We start from the raw sequence: 19,017 nt of genomic DNA on the forward strand, positions 1-19,017 counted from the left end.
AATTCTATACCACCAAAACTAGCATTTAATAGAAAAACCTGTAATCACTTTTTAAAATCCAGATGCATATAAGAATTATCTTGGAATCTTTTGAAAAATTCCACGACTGAGCGACTGAACTGAACAGATGTAATGGGATACCTACCGTTTATTTTTTAAGTATTTCTGAAATTTAAAGACATGTGAATTTACTTTGGCTAAATTTCTAAGTCATGTGTAATTAAATTTTTATTTCATCATGATATAAATTGTTTCAAGCTGTGTGATCATTTCCACTGATTGCCACAGAAGTCATCTGTAGTATTTTCCTTTTAGATAGTTTAAACTTGCCCATAAACATGTAAGAAATGTTCATACTTAAATAAAAACCACCACTAAGCATACAAAATCTCAAGCATTCACATGCCCCCTGACCCATTTTAGAACAGTATGGGGTTGGCTAGGAAGGTAAAGATACAAGTTTGTATAGGTTTGCCTAGCAACCCTCAAATAGTTTTATTTGATCTTGCTCACATTTAAGAAGGACCATACCTTCAACTCGGAGAAGGCAATGGCACCCCACTCCAGTCCTCTTGCCTGGAAAATCCCATGGGTGGAGGAGCCTGGTAGGCTGCAGTCCATGGGGTCGCTAAGAGTCGGACACGACTGAGCAACTTCACTTTCACTTTTCACTTTCATGCATTGGAGAAGGAAATGGCAGCCCACTCCCGTGTTCTTGCCTGGAGAATCCCAGGGACGGGAGAGCCTGGTGGGCTGCTGCCTATGGGGTCACACAGAGTCGGACACGACTGAAGTGACTTAGCATAGCATAGCATAGCATACCTTCAACTGACCTAATCATGGAATCATTTTAGGGCATTTTGAATAATCATATCACTTACAAATATTAGAGCAGGACAAATTTTGCATTATATAATTAAAATTACTATAATTACGCTTTTAGGACATCTGCTGGCAAGAAAGCCTTTTTCAACATTAGTGACAAAATACTGTTTTGAGACCATTACAATGTGCCTAGACAAATTCATCTTTATGAGTTATCTTATATACATATTTATCAACAAATATGCCTTTTAGAGAAATTGGTTAAATAGGTTACATCACAAACAAGGGAAGCCTAAGATTTGCCCTTCAAAAGAACTTTTTAAATAAGCCAATGATTTAATATTTGAACATTTGAAACAATTACTTTTCTATGTGGCAAATTCCAGCCTCGTTACCCATCTCCTCCCTTCCTGTTTCCAATGACTAATTTTTGTTTTTAAAGATTTATGTTGGCTATGCAGCACAGCATGTGGGATCTTAGTTCTGCATCCAGGGACTGAACCCGCACCCCCTGGAGTGGAAACAGTGAGTCTTAACCGCTGGACCATCAGGGAAGTCCTTCCAATGAGTACTTTAACATGACTTTCCTCTAAGAGGTCTTCAGCTTTAAACATGTTGGCTCTGACATCAATAATTCTTATAGAGATACGTACTCCATAAGCTTCTTGCTTTTTCTGGGGACCTAAATGAGCACAGGCATACTTCAGTTTACTGAGCTTTGCAGATACTGCCTTTTTTTGAACACAAATCGAAGGCTTGTGGCAATCCTACATCAACCACGTCTATAGGTGCCATTTTCCCATCATTTGCTCACTTTGTGTCAATTTTGGTAATTCTCATCACATTTTGAATCTTCTCATTTTCGTATTTGTTTTGGTGACCTGCCATCAGTGATCTTTGATGTTACTACTGTAATTGTTTTGGGGTGCCATGAACTTTGACAACATAAGATGATGACCTTAATAAATATGTATTCTGATCACTCCACCAGCCGATCATTCTGTCTTCCCGCCTTTCCCCTGGCCTCCAAGACGCAATATTAAGGTTAGGTCAGTTAGTATCTCTAAAAGGATGCTAATGGTTCAAGTGAAAGGAAGTCACAGGTCTCTCATTTTATATCAAAAACTAGACATAATTAAGCCTGGTGAGGAAAACATGTCAAAAGTCAAGATAGGCTGAAAGCTAGGCCTCTTGTACCAGTCAGCAAAGTTGTGAGTGCAAAGGAAAATTTCTTGAAGAAAATTAAAAGTGCTATTCCAGTGAACACATAAATGAAAAAGGAAACTGCCTTATGGCCGACATGAAGATCTTCCATACGGACAGAAGATCAAACCAGCCATTTAGCAAAAACATAATCCAGTGCAAGGGCCTAACTCTTTTCAATTCTGTGAAGGCCAAGAAGTGAGGGAGCTGCAGAAGAAAGCTTCAAGGTAGTAGAGGTTGGTTCATGAGGCTTATGGAAAGAAGCTGTCTCTATAACATAAAAATGCAAGGTGAGGCAGCATATGCTGATGTAGAAGCTGTTAAGTTATCCAGAAGACCTAGGTTAAGATAATTAATGAAGGTGGCTACACCAAGACAATAAATTTTCAATGTAGACGAACAGCCTATATTGGAAGATGCCACCTAGGAGTTTCATGGTAAAGAGAAGTCAATGCCTGCTATCAAAGCTTCAAAGGACAGGCTGACTCTCTTATTAGGGGTTACTGCAATAGGTGACTTAAAGTTGAAACCAAAGCTCATTACCATTCTGAAAACCTTTAGGACCCTTTAAAATTGTGCTAAATTTACTCTGCCTGTGCTCTACAAATGGAAAAACAAAGCTTGGATGACAGCACATCTGTTTACAACATGATTTATTTACTATTTAAAGCTCACTATTAAGACCTACTCCTCAGAATAGGATTCCTTTCAAAATATTAATGCTCATTGACAATGCACCTTTGTCACCAAAGAGCTCTGATGGTGATGTACAAGCAAGATTAATATTGTTTTCATGTCTGCTAACATAACATCCATTCTGTAGGTCATGGATCAAAGAGTAATTTCAACTTTCAAGCCTTACCATTTAAGAAATATACTTCTTAAGGCTATAGCTGCCACAGGCAGTGAGTGCTCTGATAGGTCTGGATAAATTGAAAAACTTCTAGAAAGGATTCACCATCCTAGAAGCCATTAAGAACATCGTGAATCATGGTTAAAAGTCAAAACATCAACATACATTGGAAGGTTGGAAGTTGATTCCAACCCTCATGGATGGTTCAAGACTTCAGTGGAAGGAAGTAACCAAAGGTGTGATAGAAATACCAAGAGAACTAAAACCCTAAGTGGAGCCTAAAGATGTGACTGAATTGCTCCAACCTCATGATCTAATTTTAACAGATGAAGAGCTGCTTTGTATAAGTGAGTAAAGAAAGTGGTTTCTTGACATGAACTCTACCCCTACTGAAGATGCTGTGAAGAATGTTGAAATGGCAGCGCAGGATTCAGAATATTACATAAACTTAGTTAACAAAGCAGGGTAATAAAGGTGAGAGGACTGACTCCAATCACATGCTACAGAGAAATTGTTCATGAAAGGAAGAGGCAGTCAATGAGGCAGACTTCATTACTGTCTTATTTTAAGAAATTGCCACAACCACCTTAAGCCTTCACCCAGATCAGTCAACAGTTATCAACATCAAGCTAAGATCCTCCACCAGCAAAGACTATGACTCTCTGAAGGTTCAAATGATGGTTAGCATTTTTTAGCAATTAAGTATTTTTTAAAATTGAGGTGTACATATATATATATATATATATATTTAAAGACATAATACTATATACACAATAAATTACAATATCATACAATATATACATAACATTTACATGCACTGAGAAACCAAAAAATTCATGTGACTTGCTTTATCACAGTATTTGCTTTATTGGAGGGGTCTGGATTTGTACCCACAATATCTTGGAGGTATGCCTATATAAGTTCATAAGCATTTTAAGATATTAATCATATAACTTTTCTTCTCAAAATGAAAAGCTTCTTATCATTTTATTTCATAGATAAAAGTCACATTAACATTCCTGGGAATAAACTTTATTACCAGGGTTTTAAAATGCATAAAAGATAAATGTAGTAGTACTTGCAGGTAAATATGGAGATTGAGGGAAAAGGAATTCTTAGGAAAAATCCTATATCCTACCTAGAGTACCTCTTAAGCTCCCTCTGCTGGCTACCATTTAAATAAAGAAAAAAAAAAAAAGTAAACCTCTTTTCCTTGGAGCAGTAATGGGAGAAACAGCCTGAAGCTGACAATGCTGTTGTTGAAATTGAAAGGAAAATTCTCCCTAAGCAAGGGCAAGTCTAACTGCTGCTACCTTCCCTAATAAGGCTTTATAATTTCCAAACAGATTTGGGGGGTAGGGGGGAGGTGGGAGAGGCCACAACCAACTTAAAATAAGGAAAGTCATTACCAAGTTTGAATGTGTTAAGCACAAAATTGATATACAAAAATGCAAAAGCATTAAGTATAAAACAAATCAACTATAAACAATTATCATTAACACTAGGAAATTAATAATTTAAATACAGTTCACAAATTTCACTATAACAAAAAGCTTATAGCATACTATTTAATCTATTCGTTTCAATATTAAGGTTTATTTTCTTTTTCCTCCAGAGTGAGGTTAAGTAACAACTTAAATAATTTTCAGGATGTATAAATGAACATCCATTCAGAACGAACATTACTGCTTAAAAGTGGCTAAGAAATATTTTGCATGTAATAAATATATTCTATGTTTAGGTTAACAGGCACCATCTCGAGAGCAAAAAAGTTTTTTTTAACCAATAAATAAATTACATTCAAGAAAACAAAGTGTTTATATCTGAAGTATGATATATCCTTAAATGTTTTTCTTCATATATAGCACCCAAACTTCCAAACTGTCTAGAAAGTAGCTTCTAAAATATAACCCATACCTTAAGTCATAAAAATAAAAGGCAAAAAAAAAATCAATTTAAGACAAAACTTACAGTTTATATTAATTCCTCATTCAATAAAATATTAATTGCCAATTTATTAAATGAACTGTAAATATGCAATGTTAGTGCTCAAATCTGAAATATATTTTTAAAAGTCACTCTTTCTCAAAGTATTTAAAATATTGCATCTCTGGTGGCAAACCTGAAAACTATCATTTTATTTCTCTGGTTTTCAAACTTCTACTCTCAACCCTCTCCTTTAATTCTTTAACAGCCAACCAGTTTGTTTACTTTTTTTTCTTTTTTCTTTTTTGGAGTAAATACACTATATCCCAAACACAAACACTGACAATACTCCTTGGTAAACAAGGAAATCCCAAAACAGTCCAAGCCTATAGCTTCACTCCAAAAGTGTGGCACAGGCTAAATGATAAGGAAAAAAACCAATCAATGGCCCTTATTGATGCAATCAGAATGCTCCTGAGAGTCCACAACTGTTTTGAGAATTTGCTGATGTAATCCTGAAGAAAGTTTCAACACATTTTGCAGACAAATATCAGAGAATAAGTCTTTGATTAATAATTTTTCTATTTATTTCTGCCAAGGCGACTGAAAACACGAAAGCCTTTTCATCAGAGAGGTTAGCATAGATGTCAATTTCCTTTTCCTGTTTTTCTGTTAAAAGAAAAAGGGAAAGCTTTTAACATAAAGGCAGTAGATTCAGTAATTTTTTGAAGTTTTCACTATTTCTTTGACAATAAATACTACACATACTATGATGCATACTAAATGATATAAAGTATCATGTTATTAAACTGAAATATTAAAATTATACAAAGGAGTTACTAAAATGCATTAACTTAATTCTAAGACTAAATAGAGACTGGATATATATTTCTATATACACAGTCTAATATTTCTGTAAGAATCTCAAATATTTCTTTCTTCTCAGTAGCATGAGGTCCCTTGTCTCAATCAAAATGAATTTCCTCACCATAAATACAGGCCCTTCTGAACATCAATGGTGCCTTTATGAATATAATAAATTCTTCACCTTAGCCCTGCTACAGAATATAAGAATAATCAACACTTATTTCTACTTTGCCCCATCTGATTACAAATGTAATCCAAGCTCATGGTAGAATTTTTTTTTAAATACAGAAAACTAAAATAGAAAAGAAAAACCACCTATTTATCTCAAGCCAGCTAAAATCATGATTAACATCTTTGTGGATTACAAATTACTTTTTCAGGTTCTACTATCACAATAAACTGTGGAAAATTCTGAAAGAGATGGGAATACCAGACCACCTGACCTGCCTCTTGAGAAACCTGTATGCAGGTCAGGAAGCAACAGTTAGAACTGGACATGGAACAACAGACTGGTTCCAAATAGGAAAAGGAGTATGTCAAGGCTATATATTGTCACCCTGCTTATTTAACTTATATGCAGAGTACATCATGAGAAATGCTGGGCTGGAGGAAGCACAAGCTGGAATCAAGATTGCCGGGAGAAATATCAATAACCTCAGATATGCAGATGACACCACTCTTATGGCAGAAGGTGAAGAGAAACTAAAAAGCCTCTTGATGCAAGTGAAAGAGGAGAGTGAAAAAGTTGGCTTAAAGCTCAACATTCAGAAAACGAAGACCATGGCATCTGGTCCCATCACTTCATGGGAAATAGATGGGGAAACAGTGGAAACAGTGTCAGACTTTACTTTTGGGGGCTCCAAAATCACTGCAGGTGGTGACTACAGCCATGAAATTAAAAGACGCTTACTCCTTGGAAGGAAAGTTATGACCAACCTAGATAGCATATTCAAAAGCAGAGACATTACTTTGCCAACAAAGGTCCATCTAGTTAAGGCTATGGTTTTTCCTGTGGTCATGTATGGATGTGAGAGTTGGACTGTGAAGAAAGCTGAGTGCTGAAGAATTGATGCTTTTGAACTGTGGTGTTGGAGAAGACTCTTGAGAGTCCTTTGGACTGCAAGGAGATCCAACCAGTCCATTGTAAAGGAGATCAGTCCCGGGTGTTCATTGGAAGGACTGATGCTAAAGCTGAAACTCCAATACTTTGGCCACCTGATGTGAAGAGTTGACTCACTGGAAAAGACCCTGATGCTGGGAGTCGGACACGACTGAGCAACTGAACTGACTGACTGACTATAATTCCACTTTTGTCTGGATTTTTTATTATGCTTTGATTTTTAATCAGTTAAACATGTATATAGTTTACTTTTGTTGTTCACTCGCTCAGTCGTGTCTGACTCTTTGCGACCCCATGGACTGAAGCATGCCAGGCTTCCCCATCCTTCATCGTCTCCCAGAGCTTGGTCAAACTTATGTCCATTGATTCGGTGAGGCCATCCAACCATCTCATTCTCTGTTGTCCCTTTCTCCTTCTGCCTTCAATCTTTCCAACCATCAGTCTTTTCTAATTAGTCAGCTCTTCATGTCAGGAAAATATTAAGAATTTCAGCTTCAGCATCAGTCCTTCCAATGAATATTCAGGGTTGATTTCCTTTAGGATTGACTGGTTTGATCTCCTTGCTGGCCAAGGAATTCACAAGAGTCTTTTCCAACAGCATAGTTCGAAAACACCAATTCTTTGGCGTTCAGTCTTCTTTATGGTCCAACTCTCATATCTGAAAATGACTACTGGAAAAACCATAGCTTTGACTATATGGACCTTTGTTGGCAAAGTAATGTCTCTGCTTTTTAATACGCTGCCTAGGTTTGTTCTAAGGAGCTTTTCTTCTAAGGAGCAAGCATCTTTTAATTTCATGGCTGCAGTCACCATCTGCAGTGATTTTGGAGCCCAAGAAAATAAACTCTGTCACTGTTTCCATTGTTTCCCCATCTATTTGTCAAGATCTTAGTTTTTGAATGTTGAGTTTTAAGCCAGATTTTCACTCTCCTCTTTCACTTTCATCAAGAGGCTCTTTAGTTCCTCTTCACTTTCTGCCATAAGGGTGCTGTCATTTGCATACCTTAGGTTATTGATATTTCTCCCGGCAGTCTTGATTCCAGCTTGTGAATCATCCAGCCTGGCATTTCATATGATGTACTCTGCATATGTTAAATAAGCAGGATGACAATATACAGCCTTGACACACTCCTTTCGTAATTTTGAACCAGTCCGTTGTTCCATGTCCAGTTCTAACTGTTGCTTCTTGACCTGCATACAGGAGGCAGGTAAGGTGGTCTGGTATTTCCATCTCTTTCAGAATTTTCCACAGTCCGCTGTGACCTACACAGTCAAAGACTTTAGTGTAGTCAATGAAGCAAAAGTAGATGTTTTTCTGGAATTCCCTTGCTTTTTCTACAAACCAGCATATCTTGGCAATTGGATCTCTGGTCCCTCTACCTTTTCTAAACCCAGCTTGAACATCTGGAAGTTCTTGGTTCACATACTACTGAAGCATAGCTTGGAGGATTTTGAGCATTATCTTGCTAGCATGTGAAATGAGTGCAATTGTGCAGTAGTTTAAACATTCTTTGGCATTGCCTTTCTTTGGGATTGGAATGAAAACTGACCTTTTCCAGTCCTGTGGCCACTGCTGAGTTTTCCAAATTTGCTGGCATATTGAGTGCAGCACTTTAACAGCATTTATCTGATGCAACATCTTGGACTTCTGGTTTCAGGCATTATAAACTGACTTTCCACCGTGAAAAATTAGGATTTATTGTTTTCTGTCTCTTGCCATCATACTCTTATCACATCTTCCCATTACAGTTATATTATCATTTTGATGAGATCAATATTGTGCTTACATTATTCATAACATAAATTATTTCACTTTTCATGTACATTGTTTTCCCTGAAAAGATTCTCTTTCTTCATTTGCTTAGTTTTCATTACTAACTGAACCCAAATTCTCTCCTAGTTGGATAAATCTTTCAGAATGTTTACATATATCAGTTTTATCTTCTTGAAGAAATTCTTCAAGAAAGTCTTCTGCTATACTCCAATCTGACATGGTTGCTTTCTAAGCCTACTGCACAATGATCATGTTGAGATCCCTCGTCAATATCATGCTGGAGATTTCTTATCTCTCTCTTGAGTTGGACCCTGTGTTCTAAGTTCAGGATACGTTCTTGGTTTATGTCTTCATTTTGATGCCATGTATCTTGCAGTAGCTTCCTGAGAAAGGGCGTATGGGTAGCAAATTTTTTGAGATCCTAAATATTAGAAAGTGTCTTGAGTCTTTCTTCACACTAGTTACTAGTGTGATTAAGTAAAGACCTGAAGATTTCCTCTTAGTATTTAAAGGCAAAATACTATATTCCAAATACTGGTGCCACTGCTAAGAAAATTCTATACCACTTTTTATAGTTATTTTTTAAGTTGTTGCTAATTTACCTAAAATGAAATATATGATCTTAAGTGTACAACTGGATGACCCACACCACAATCAAGATACGAAAATTTCTCATTCTCCTCTCCAGTCAATCCCTCTCCACCCTACCAGAAATATTAGTCCACCACCATAGATTCATTTTGCCTGTTCTTGAACATCATATAAGTGGCATTGTATAATATGTACTGTTTTGTGTCTAGCTTCTTTCATTCAACATGCTTTTGAAATTTGTTGATGTTGCTCATCACAAGCAGTTTGTTCCTTGCTGGATAGTATTTCACTGTACCATTTTGATTATTTCCTTTGAACACTTGAAGGATTTTCCTTTTAACCAAAGAGAGATAATTTATGATGATATAATTTTGCATAATATCTTGTTTTAACCATTCACTTAATTTGGTGGGGTATTTCAATACAGAAATTCAGTGTCCTTCAGGTTTGGGAAAATTACTCGAATTATTTCATTGATGGCTTCCTTCTCTTTCATCTTCTGTGTTCTTTTTCTGCAACATCAATTATTTACATATGTTGACCTCAAACTGGTCCTCTAAATTTCTTATGTTTCCTATTCTATTTTTAATCTCTTTTCCTATTGCTATACATTCTGGTACATTTCTTCAATTTTGTCTATCAGATTTCCGTTAAAGTTTGCCATTTTTGCAAATCATATAGGCATATCTATACACATATACACATATATGATTCTCATTTTAAAGTTACATTTTATATATATATATATATATATATATATATATATATATAAGATTCTCATTTTAAAGTTCATTTTCCAGGTACTTTTTTGACATCTTCAATTTCCTTTTGAGAAAAAGGAAATTCCTTTTTGTTTCATTACTACCACAACTTCTCTTACAAAGAATATTAATGGCAGTTTTCATTTTTTTTTCACCCTGGAAAAACTCATCCAAGTTACTTTTTTTTTCCTTTATGAAAGCCTGACTGGAGAACCCAATATTTACATCTCTAATTTTCACCTAATTTTCCTCATTTTAATTTGATAGCCCTGCCCTCAATGATGCCTGGTATTTCCAAGACCAGAAACTCTTTTGCCTTATCTTTTATCAAAGGATAAACAGCCCTAGCAAGATATTAAAAAAAGACTTTCAAATAAAGTTTTTTAGCCTCACCTTCACCTCTACACTTCCAGACATAACTCGTACCAAAAATTGCTGACCTTAAGGAAGATGTAAAACAAAAAAAAGTTTCTTTCTTAGCTTTTCTCAAAGGAGCTTACAATTTAGGTTTCTTGGGTCTACTAAAGAAGTTATTACTTTCCAGAATTTTGCTGTTTCTCCTATTCCCTCTCCTTGTGGAACTTTGCCCTTGAAAAACAAAAAGTCCCTTTCCTACTTTACTAGGGTTTGGGGAGAGCATAGAGCTAGATGTGTTTATTCAATCTACCATCTTTAACTTGAAGTCTACCTTAATTCTCTATGTTCATTAATAAGATATTCAAAATTGGCTAATAAATTTTAATCAGTGAAAATGTCACTCTTACTAATATCCAAAATAATCATAACCCCTAATATAAAATGAAGACTTATTTTAAACCAACCAAAAATTAAGTTTAATGACTGGCTTTTATGATGTTGTTACCTAGATGTCTAAAAAGATTTCCTTTCATTCTTCTATTTTTCTCAAAATATACAAAATAAAGTCAATTAAAAATGTGCTTTTAGACACATTGTAAGGTTTTCCTTTTTAAAATAAAGGTAAAGCTTGCTTCAAATTCTTTAAGTGTCCTATGAGCAGGGAAAAATACTGAATTTAAGTGGCTACTAAACAATACGAGGAGAAGGCAATGGCAACCCACTCTAGTACTCTTGCCTGGAAAATCCCATGGACGGATGAGCCTGGTAGGCTGCAGTCCATGGGGTCGCTAGGAGTCAGATACGACTGAGCGACTTCACTTTCACTTTCATGCATTGGAGAAGGAAATGACAACCCACTCCAGTATTCTTGCCTGGAGAATCCCAGGGATGGAGGAGCCTGGTGGGCTGCCGTCTATGGGGTCGCACAGAGTCGGACACGACTGAAGTGACTTAGCAGCAGCAGCAGCAGCAAACAATAAGAAGTATATCAAAGAAGTCTATTCTAAAATATATAGACATTTTAAATGTTCATATTTCCCACCAGTATTATATTTAGAAAACATGGTGTGCCTTCAGGGACCGTAAGTACAGCCCAAGAGCAAAATCTAGTCTGCAACCTGTTTTTATAGTCTTACTGGAACACAGCCATGCCCATTCATTTACATATTTTCTATGGCTGCTTTCCAGACACAATGACAGAGCAGAGTGGCTTTGACAGAGACTTTATAGCCCTAAAATATTATCTGGCTCTTTACATAAAAAGCTTGCTGACTGCCCCTGTTCCTGACCTACATTAAAAGATTCCATTTGATTATACAAAAATTGCTTTGAGGTCTTCCTTGTTTGTAGTAAAAGCATATCTTACTCTAGAAACAACTTTCTTAAACCTTTTCTATAACAAACTAAAAATAACTGAAAAAAATGTATAGCCAAATAAATGCTTCTGTTTTCAAGTTAACACAAAATAAAAGATTCAAACCTGCACAGTGAGTACCAGAACTACAGAGTCTTCATTTCCCCAAAGAAAAGACTGTCGTTATCTATTTTCTCATCTCCTCTGACCCACCACCAGAAGCATTCCTTTTCCATTCTTTGGATTATGTTCTCTTTACTTCAACTGTAAAGAATGTTCTGTTTTCTGGGCCAAGCAGTATTTTCCTTTTCTCTTTTTTCTCTGTTAGACTTTCCTTTACCTAGTTTCCCTATTGAAATAGTCTTTGGCATATACTTTCTGGTCACCCCATTATTAAAGAAGCACATTCAAACTGAGAAGAAAACTCAAACTCTCTGGAAGACCAGCATAATAGAAGAAAAGAGAAGAAGTAGTAAAATTAGCCAAGGAATTAAGGAGTATCTAAGCACAGTCTTCACAGAATATACTTAAAGACATTATTAACCTTAATTCTTTAGCCATATGATATTAAGAAATCTTTAACTTTGATAAAAGCTATAAAGATGAAGTTATTTACACTAACAGTAGTAATTTTATTCAAATAGAAATACACAAAACAGGGAGAAATGGTGAACAGGTAAGAAATTCTCAATGTCTATAATATATTTATGGGTGAATACCTGAATACTTAAGACTGAATGCCTGAAAAGTATAGCGTAGCTCACAAATAACATAAAAAATTATAAACGCATTTAACTGAAGATGAAATTATTCTAACAGAGGTTTTTTTGATGTCTAATAACATTGTTATTTATTTTTAATTAAAGTGCAGTTGATTTACTTGATAGAGACTTTAAAAGAATTATAGAAAGCAACTATCTTTTTCATTTAATTACTGGCTTGAAATTAGGGGCATATGGGGGTTCATTATACTATTCTTTTTAATTTGTGTAATTTAAAAAATTTTCCACAATAAAAGGTTTTTTAAAAGATAAACAAAAATCAAAGAAAAAGAAGCTGAAGTTTAAGTTGATGGTTAAAAACATCATGGTTGATGGTTATTGGTAGGCATACTAGTTATCCAAAGAAAAGAGAAAATCTATAAGGAGAATATGAATATGTTTTAGACAAAGAAGAATTCACCTTAGCTTTTGGATACTGAAGAACACTGAAAATTCATACTGAAGAACACTTTCAATAGTAAATTTTTAAAACTCACAGTATAATAGTTTGAAACAAATCTTAACAGAATTTAGATTTATCTTTTAAAAAAGTATAACCATTTTAACAGACTTATTCAGGATGTCATACACAAATTATTGTCTCTGAACTTTACTATCATCAGTTTATAGGAAAGTGAATTTACCTAACTTAAGCCTTTATTTTTCCAATAAGAATTAAATTTATGGAAAAAAAAAAGAATTAAATTTATGGATTAAAAAAAAAAACAAAACAAGTATCTACCTGAGAGAAAAGGCTTTTACAAACTAATCCAGGAGTTAAATGCCTACCAAATACTTTCTTCACTACTATCTAATTAAGATCTTAGAAAACTTTAATACTTGGGGGAAAAAAAAACTGCTTGGATTTACTCATACCTCTTTCTTCCTCATGTTTTTTGGCAGATGCACTTTTAGGTCTTCCTCTTCCTCGTCTGATATGATCTGAATGGCTGTTACTTCGAGACCTCTTTCTGTTTTCTAAATCTTTATTTACTGTAGAATTTATCTTCTCTCGCCTAACTCTCTCTGTTCGCCTCCTCTTGGCCTCATGCTTGTTTTCTGTATGGATGAATAAAAGTGATATATTTTAGGGCTTAAGCAAGAACTGTTTGCCCATGTTCACAATGCTTTCTTCTTTTTCTTTCTAAATAGCGCTAGAGTTTGCTGCCTGGCATATTTTATAAAATTACATCCATAACATCTATGCCCTTCAAACCCATGCAGAAAAAAAAGAAACAACAGAATTCAGATCCATATTAACATGTAAGGTAGGAGGAATATTAGAAAACAAGTATCTCTATTTGATATTCAGCCCCTGTAAATTCACACAATTCCAAGGCAACCTTTCTGCCTTTTTCCTTTTCTCTGTTTCTAAGCTAAAAATGGTGAAGTATTAAAAAGGAAAATAAATATTCCATTCCTTTTTTCCCCCTACCCAAATCACAGATTGAAATATATAAAATACACAGAAGTAAAACTGACCTTAGCTATACTATATTAATGTTATGGAAAAAAACAAACAGAAAGTATCTAGGGAAAACATAAAAACACCAGGGAAGTAAGCAGTTTCACTTTAGTTACAGACAAAGTCATTTCTGACATTCTAAGAGCATATTTATCCCAATTAGAATCCAATAGGGGAACTTTACTCAACATGGTGATTTAATTAATGCAAGGAGCCATCCTTCTCACTCCAAACAGATTCAAAGGTTGGGTAAGACAAACAATAAATTTAATACATACCTGACTTTAAGAGAAAGAAAATTTCTCAAATGCCTAAAATAATGGTGGTAAAGGGGCAAAACAAATAAAAAAATTCATATCCCAAACACTAAAGGGAAAAAATTCAAAGGCTATATAAATTAAGTATGCTTAATAGGTACTATAAAGCAAAATAAATTTAAGTAAAATATTAATAGTTATTTCCAAATACCATATCCTTAGAAAATTAGTTAATTCCAGGTCTCAAATGAGACATACACCAGATAATGCAAGAACATTTAATTATTCCAGATTGTAAGAAAGTTCTTAGTTTAACAAATAATTTGCAAGGAATAAAAAAGAAAATAATAGAGTCAAAAGAGATATCACCCATATACAATGTGAGGACCTTATTTGGAATCTGTTTTTAAAAACCATTTATGAGAAACCTGAAAATGTCAACACCAGTTGGATACTTGGTATTACAGAATTAGTGTTATTTTTTATTGCATGTAAGTTTTTAAAAATTATTTATTTATTTGGCTGTGCCAGGTCTTAGCTGTAGCATGTGGGATCTAGATCTCTGACCAGGGATTGAACCCAGGCCCCCTCCATTGGGAACATGGAGTCCTAGCCACTGGACCATCAGGGAAGGCCCTGTGCTTCAGCTTTTAAAGGTCAACCTTTCAGAAACATATAACGAAATATTTATAATTGAAATTATATGAGATTTGCTTAAAATGATATACAAAGACAAGAAATGGATGTGGATGTGACAGTGCATGCTTAGAATTTCTCAAAAAAATAAAAAATTGATTTGATACAGTTTCATTTATTATGGCATCTAGTATTACTGCTAAAGGCAGAAAGCTTATTATTTTAGTGATTTAAAAAAAAAAAAACAATTTTAAATGAGGCTTGGCACTTCTAATCCAATTCTGAAAATATAAAGAAATATGTTGTTTAAAAAAACAAGAAATTTACATGTGATTCCAGTATTATCTAAAGTATAGATTTTGTTCAAATTTCACAAAATTTTATACATGTCCACTATTGGTTTTCATACCTAATTCAAGATTTCACATTGTATTTCTTGGATTGACCAGTTTCAGCTACATGCAATGAATTCTGATAACTTCTCTTTTCATCTTTATTCTTTACAAATATTTTCTAATTTCTCTTGTTACGGCTTCTTAGATACACCCATTATTTAAAAGTAGGCATTTAATTTCCATAAATATGGGTTTTTTAAAGTATTTTTTATATTAATTTCTCATTTAAATGCTTTATTCTCCACAATCACCCTGTGTTTTTTCAGTCTTTTACTTTCTTGAGGCTTTCAATGGGTAAGACAAAGATCTCTCTTGGTTAATGTCACACTGCACTTGAAAATATGTGGACTATTTTCAAGTATCTTTTAATATTCATTTCTAACACAATTCCACAGTTATAAGAGAACAATAGACTCTGTTTGATTTCAACACTTTTAGATGATGAAATTTTTGCACCTTGTTTTATGTCCCTGGATATGTTTCAGGGTCTCCTGGTGTATAGTCTATAGGAACGTCAATAGAATTTGTACCCTGCTGTTGTGTGAAAATTGTATAAATTTTAATTATGTTGAATTGGTTCATAAGGCTAGTCTACTATATCCTTCTACTTTTCTGTCTATTCATTCTATTAATTTTTGAGAGATTTTGATGCAGAAACTCCACCTAAAAAATCTTAATTTATCTACTTAAAAAATAATTGTAATACAATGGAACTATATGTAACTTTGATCTGTATTTTCCAAGTCTCCAATAAATGTATTATCATAAAAAATTCAAGAGGACTACTCTTTTCCTTGAAATTAATTTCGTTGATTTTTCAGGTTCTCCAGGCTCCCCATCATACCAGCCATTCCTTTTTTATCTCCTTTGGAGTCTTCTCCTCCCTGTAGATTCTTTTCCATCTCTAATATTAAAGTTCTAGGACTCTGTCCTGAACTCAGATACTCCATGGACCCAAAACATTAAGTGCTGCTGTTATAATGGTTCTAAAATTCATACTTTCAGCTGTGACTTCTTCACAAAGCTCTAGATTGCCTACCTGACAGCTTCACTTGTATGACTCACAAGCATTTCAAAAGTGCCCAAAAAAATAACTCTTGATTTTCCCTCCTCCAACCTTCATTATAATAGTAAATAGCACCAACAGTTACAAAAGCCAAATAACCTAGTCATTTGTGACTCAGATTGTTTCTTCCATCATCACAAAAGTCCACAGGTACTCTGTGCAAAATATATCCACAATTTCATTTTTCCCACTTCTGTGGGCAACATCCAAACCAAATATATTCCCTAAACAGCTGTCAAAATTACCTTTAAGAAAAAACCAGACTATATAAGTTCCTTTTCTAAAATCTTTCATTAGGCTTTTCACTTTATTTAAAATAAAGTCAAATTTCCTGACAGAAGACTACAAGTCCCACTATGAGACCTGACATTCACCTCTCACCCATCTCATTTCATACCACTAGCCATTTTGTTCACTACTCTCCAGACATGTCTTCCTCTAAAACAAGTTCCTTCCTCCTCTTGAGGCTCTGCATTTGCTAATCCTTCTGCCTAGAGTTCTCTTCCCAACACTCTTCATGAGACAGGCTATATTTCCTTCAGATGTCAATTTACAGGTCACTCCAAGTCTCCAAGCCCAAGTTATTTGCTTCTTCTACTATTACTATAGTCTGGTTTTTATTTACATATATGCTCAATATGTCTCCCCCATCAAAGTATAAGCTCTACGAAAGTTGGGACACTTGTTTGTCTGTCTCATTCAAAGAAACTAGAACATTATGTACGCATGTTAAGTGGTGCTAAATAAACAAAATTAGACTGAGTACATGCATTTATCTCACTATGTTCTCAAAAATTCTACTGAAATGCAAATAAACATGGGTAAAAGGAAAAAGGAAAATAAATCAGCAGGGTTTGAAACAGGAAATAGTGCTATTAGCAATCTGAAATTCCAGAATTCCAGCAAGCTGGCAAACTGACAGATTCTGATTAAGTAACCAGAAAAGAAGAAACTAAAATTCAAAATAAGACTATGAGGTGGCTCCTATAGAAGGGGTAGCTGTTCTTCCCAAAGACACTCCCAGGATAGGACAAAAAGTATAAAAGGAAGAGTAGGCCACAGAGTGATCATCAGAATAACTCTACAACTACTGTAGAACAGTTGGGCCTATGTATACAAAGCAACTGACAAGAAATAAAGCTTTTAAGAACCAAGCAATGTTCAAGGGAACTCTGAACTTCCATATCATAGAAATATGAAAGGGGTTCCCAGGTGGCACTAGTGGTAAAGAATACAATTGCAATGCAGGAGACGCTGGAGCCTTCGGTTCAATCCCTGGGTCAGGAAGATCTCCTGGAGGAGGCAATGGCAATCCACTCCAGCATTCTTGACTGGAGAACCCCATGGACAAAGGAGCCTACGGGGCCACAGTCCACAGTGTCACAAAGAGCTGGACACGATTGAGCAGGCACACACATCAGAAATAAGAAATAAACAAAAAAAAGTAGTTCCTCATAAAAAAGAAACACTATAAAGGATTTCACATTCTGCCTCAGAATGACGCCTTTCTTATTTTGGCAATCATGGATTTCAACAGCATCTCCCAGCTTACCTAATTTACATCTAAAGTCTGTTTCTTCCAATTATACAGAACCTCAAACATTAGCTTCTTCCAAATACACACTAAAAATAAACTCCTTCCAATTATACACTAAAAAGACGATGTCAAATGGACCTTCAAAATAGTGTGAGAAGATTTTCCTGGTGGTCCAGTGGTTAGGAATCCACCTGCCAATGCACCTGCCAATCCCTGGTCCGGGAAGAGCTACATGCTATGTGCAGCAACAAAGATCCAGCGCAGTCAAAAACGAATGAATGAATAAATAAATAAATATTTTTTTAAAGTGTAGGATATGCATGCAAGTTACCTACACTGATAAACCAAGGCCTTCATTTACAAGCATCAACAGAAAATTAAGGATTACCAGCTATTTGAGGAAAATAAAGAGAGCAAGAGAGAAGGAAACAAGATAAAACATGAGGAACAGGGAGTTTCCTGGTGGCCTAGTGGTTAGGATTCTGGGCTTTCACTGCTGAGGCCCAGGTTAAACCCCTGGTCAAGGCTAAAAACAGACGACAACAACAACAACAAACCCATAAGGAACAAAGGTATTCTAGGAAACAAAAACATCTTAAAATGTTTCAGATGATACCTTCAGAGAATATTATACCATTAACATTCTTTTGCAGAAACAGAAAACACCCTTCCAATCATATGGAATCTCAAAACCCCATATAGAAAGACAATCTTAGAACAGAACAAAGAACCACACTTCTTGATTTCAAAACTTTTCCTAACAAAACTGCAGTAATCAAAAAATATGATACTGTGTTACCAGAGACAAACAGACCAACAGAATAAAATATCCGGAAATAAATCCACGGTCAAATGGTTTTCAGGAACGGTAGCCATGAAAAAACAGAACTTGCAATAAATGGTAATTGGGAAAACTGGATAGCCAGAGGCAAAAAAATGAAAGTGGACCCTTATACCACCTACAAGAATTAACTCAAAATGGATTGAAGACCTAATATAACAGCTAAAACCATAAAAGGCTTGGGGGAAAAAAACAAACAAATAGGAGAAAAGCTTCATGACAGTGGATTTGCCAGTGATTTCTTGGATAGGACACCAAAAATATAGGCAACAAAATAAAAACTAGACAACTTGGATTTCATTTAAAATTGAAAAACTTATGTACATCAAAAGGACACTATCAACAAAACAGAAAGGCAACTCATGAAATCGAAGAAAAAAAATATTTGCAAAAATGTATCAGGTAAGGAATTAACATCCAGAATAAAA

General features: G+C 34.9%; 1 protein-coding gene across 1 annotated transcript in view; it reads right to left on the minus strand.

The window, feature by feature from the left end:
• Nucleotides 1-5,101: 5,101 nt before the first annotated feature.
• C18H16orf87 (chromosome 18 C16orf87 homolog) overlaps nucleotides 5,102-19,017 on the minus strand; it is a 32,268-nt gene continuing 18,352 nt past the window's right edge. Inside the window, 2 exon segments of the mRNA NM_001078045.1 lie at nucleotides 5,102-5,476; nucleotides 13,269-13,451. Of these exon segments, the coding sequence (NP_001071513.1) occupies nucleotides 5,358-5,476; nucleotides 13,269-13,451 (302 nt within the window). The 3' untranslated portion in view covers nucleotides 5,102-5,357.

Source organism: Bos taurus, chromosome 18, assembly GCF_002263795.3.
Source record: "Bos taurus isolate L1 Dominette 01449 registration number 42190680 breed Hereford chromosome 18, ARS-UCD2.0, whole genome shotgun sequence".
Classification (NCBI taxonomy): domain Eukaryota; kingdom Metazoa; phylum Chordata; class Mammalia; order Artiodactyla; family Bovidae; genus Bos; species Bos taurus.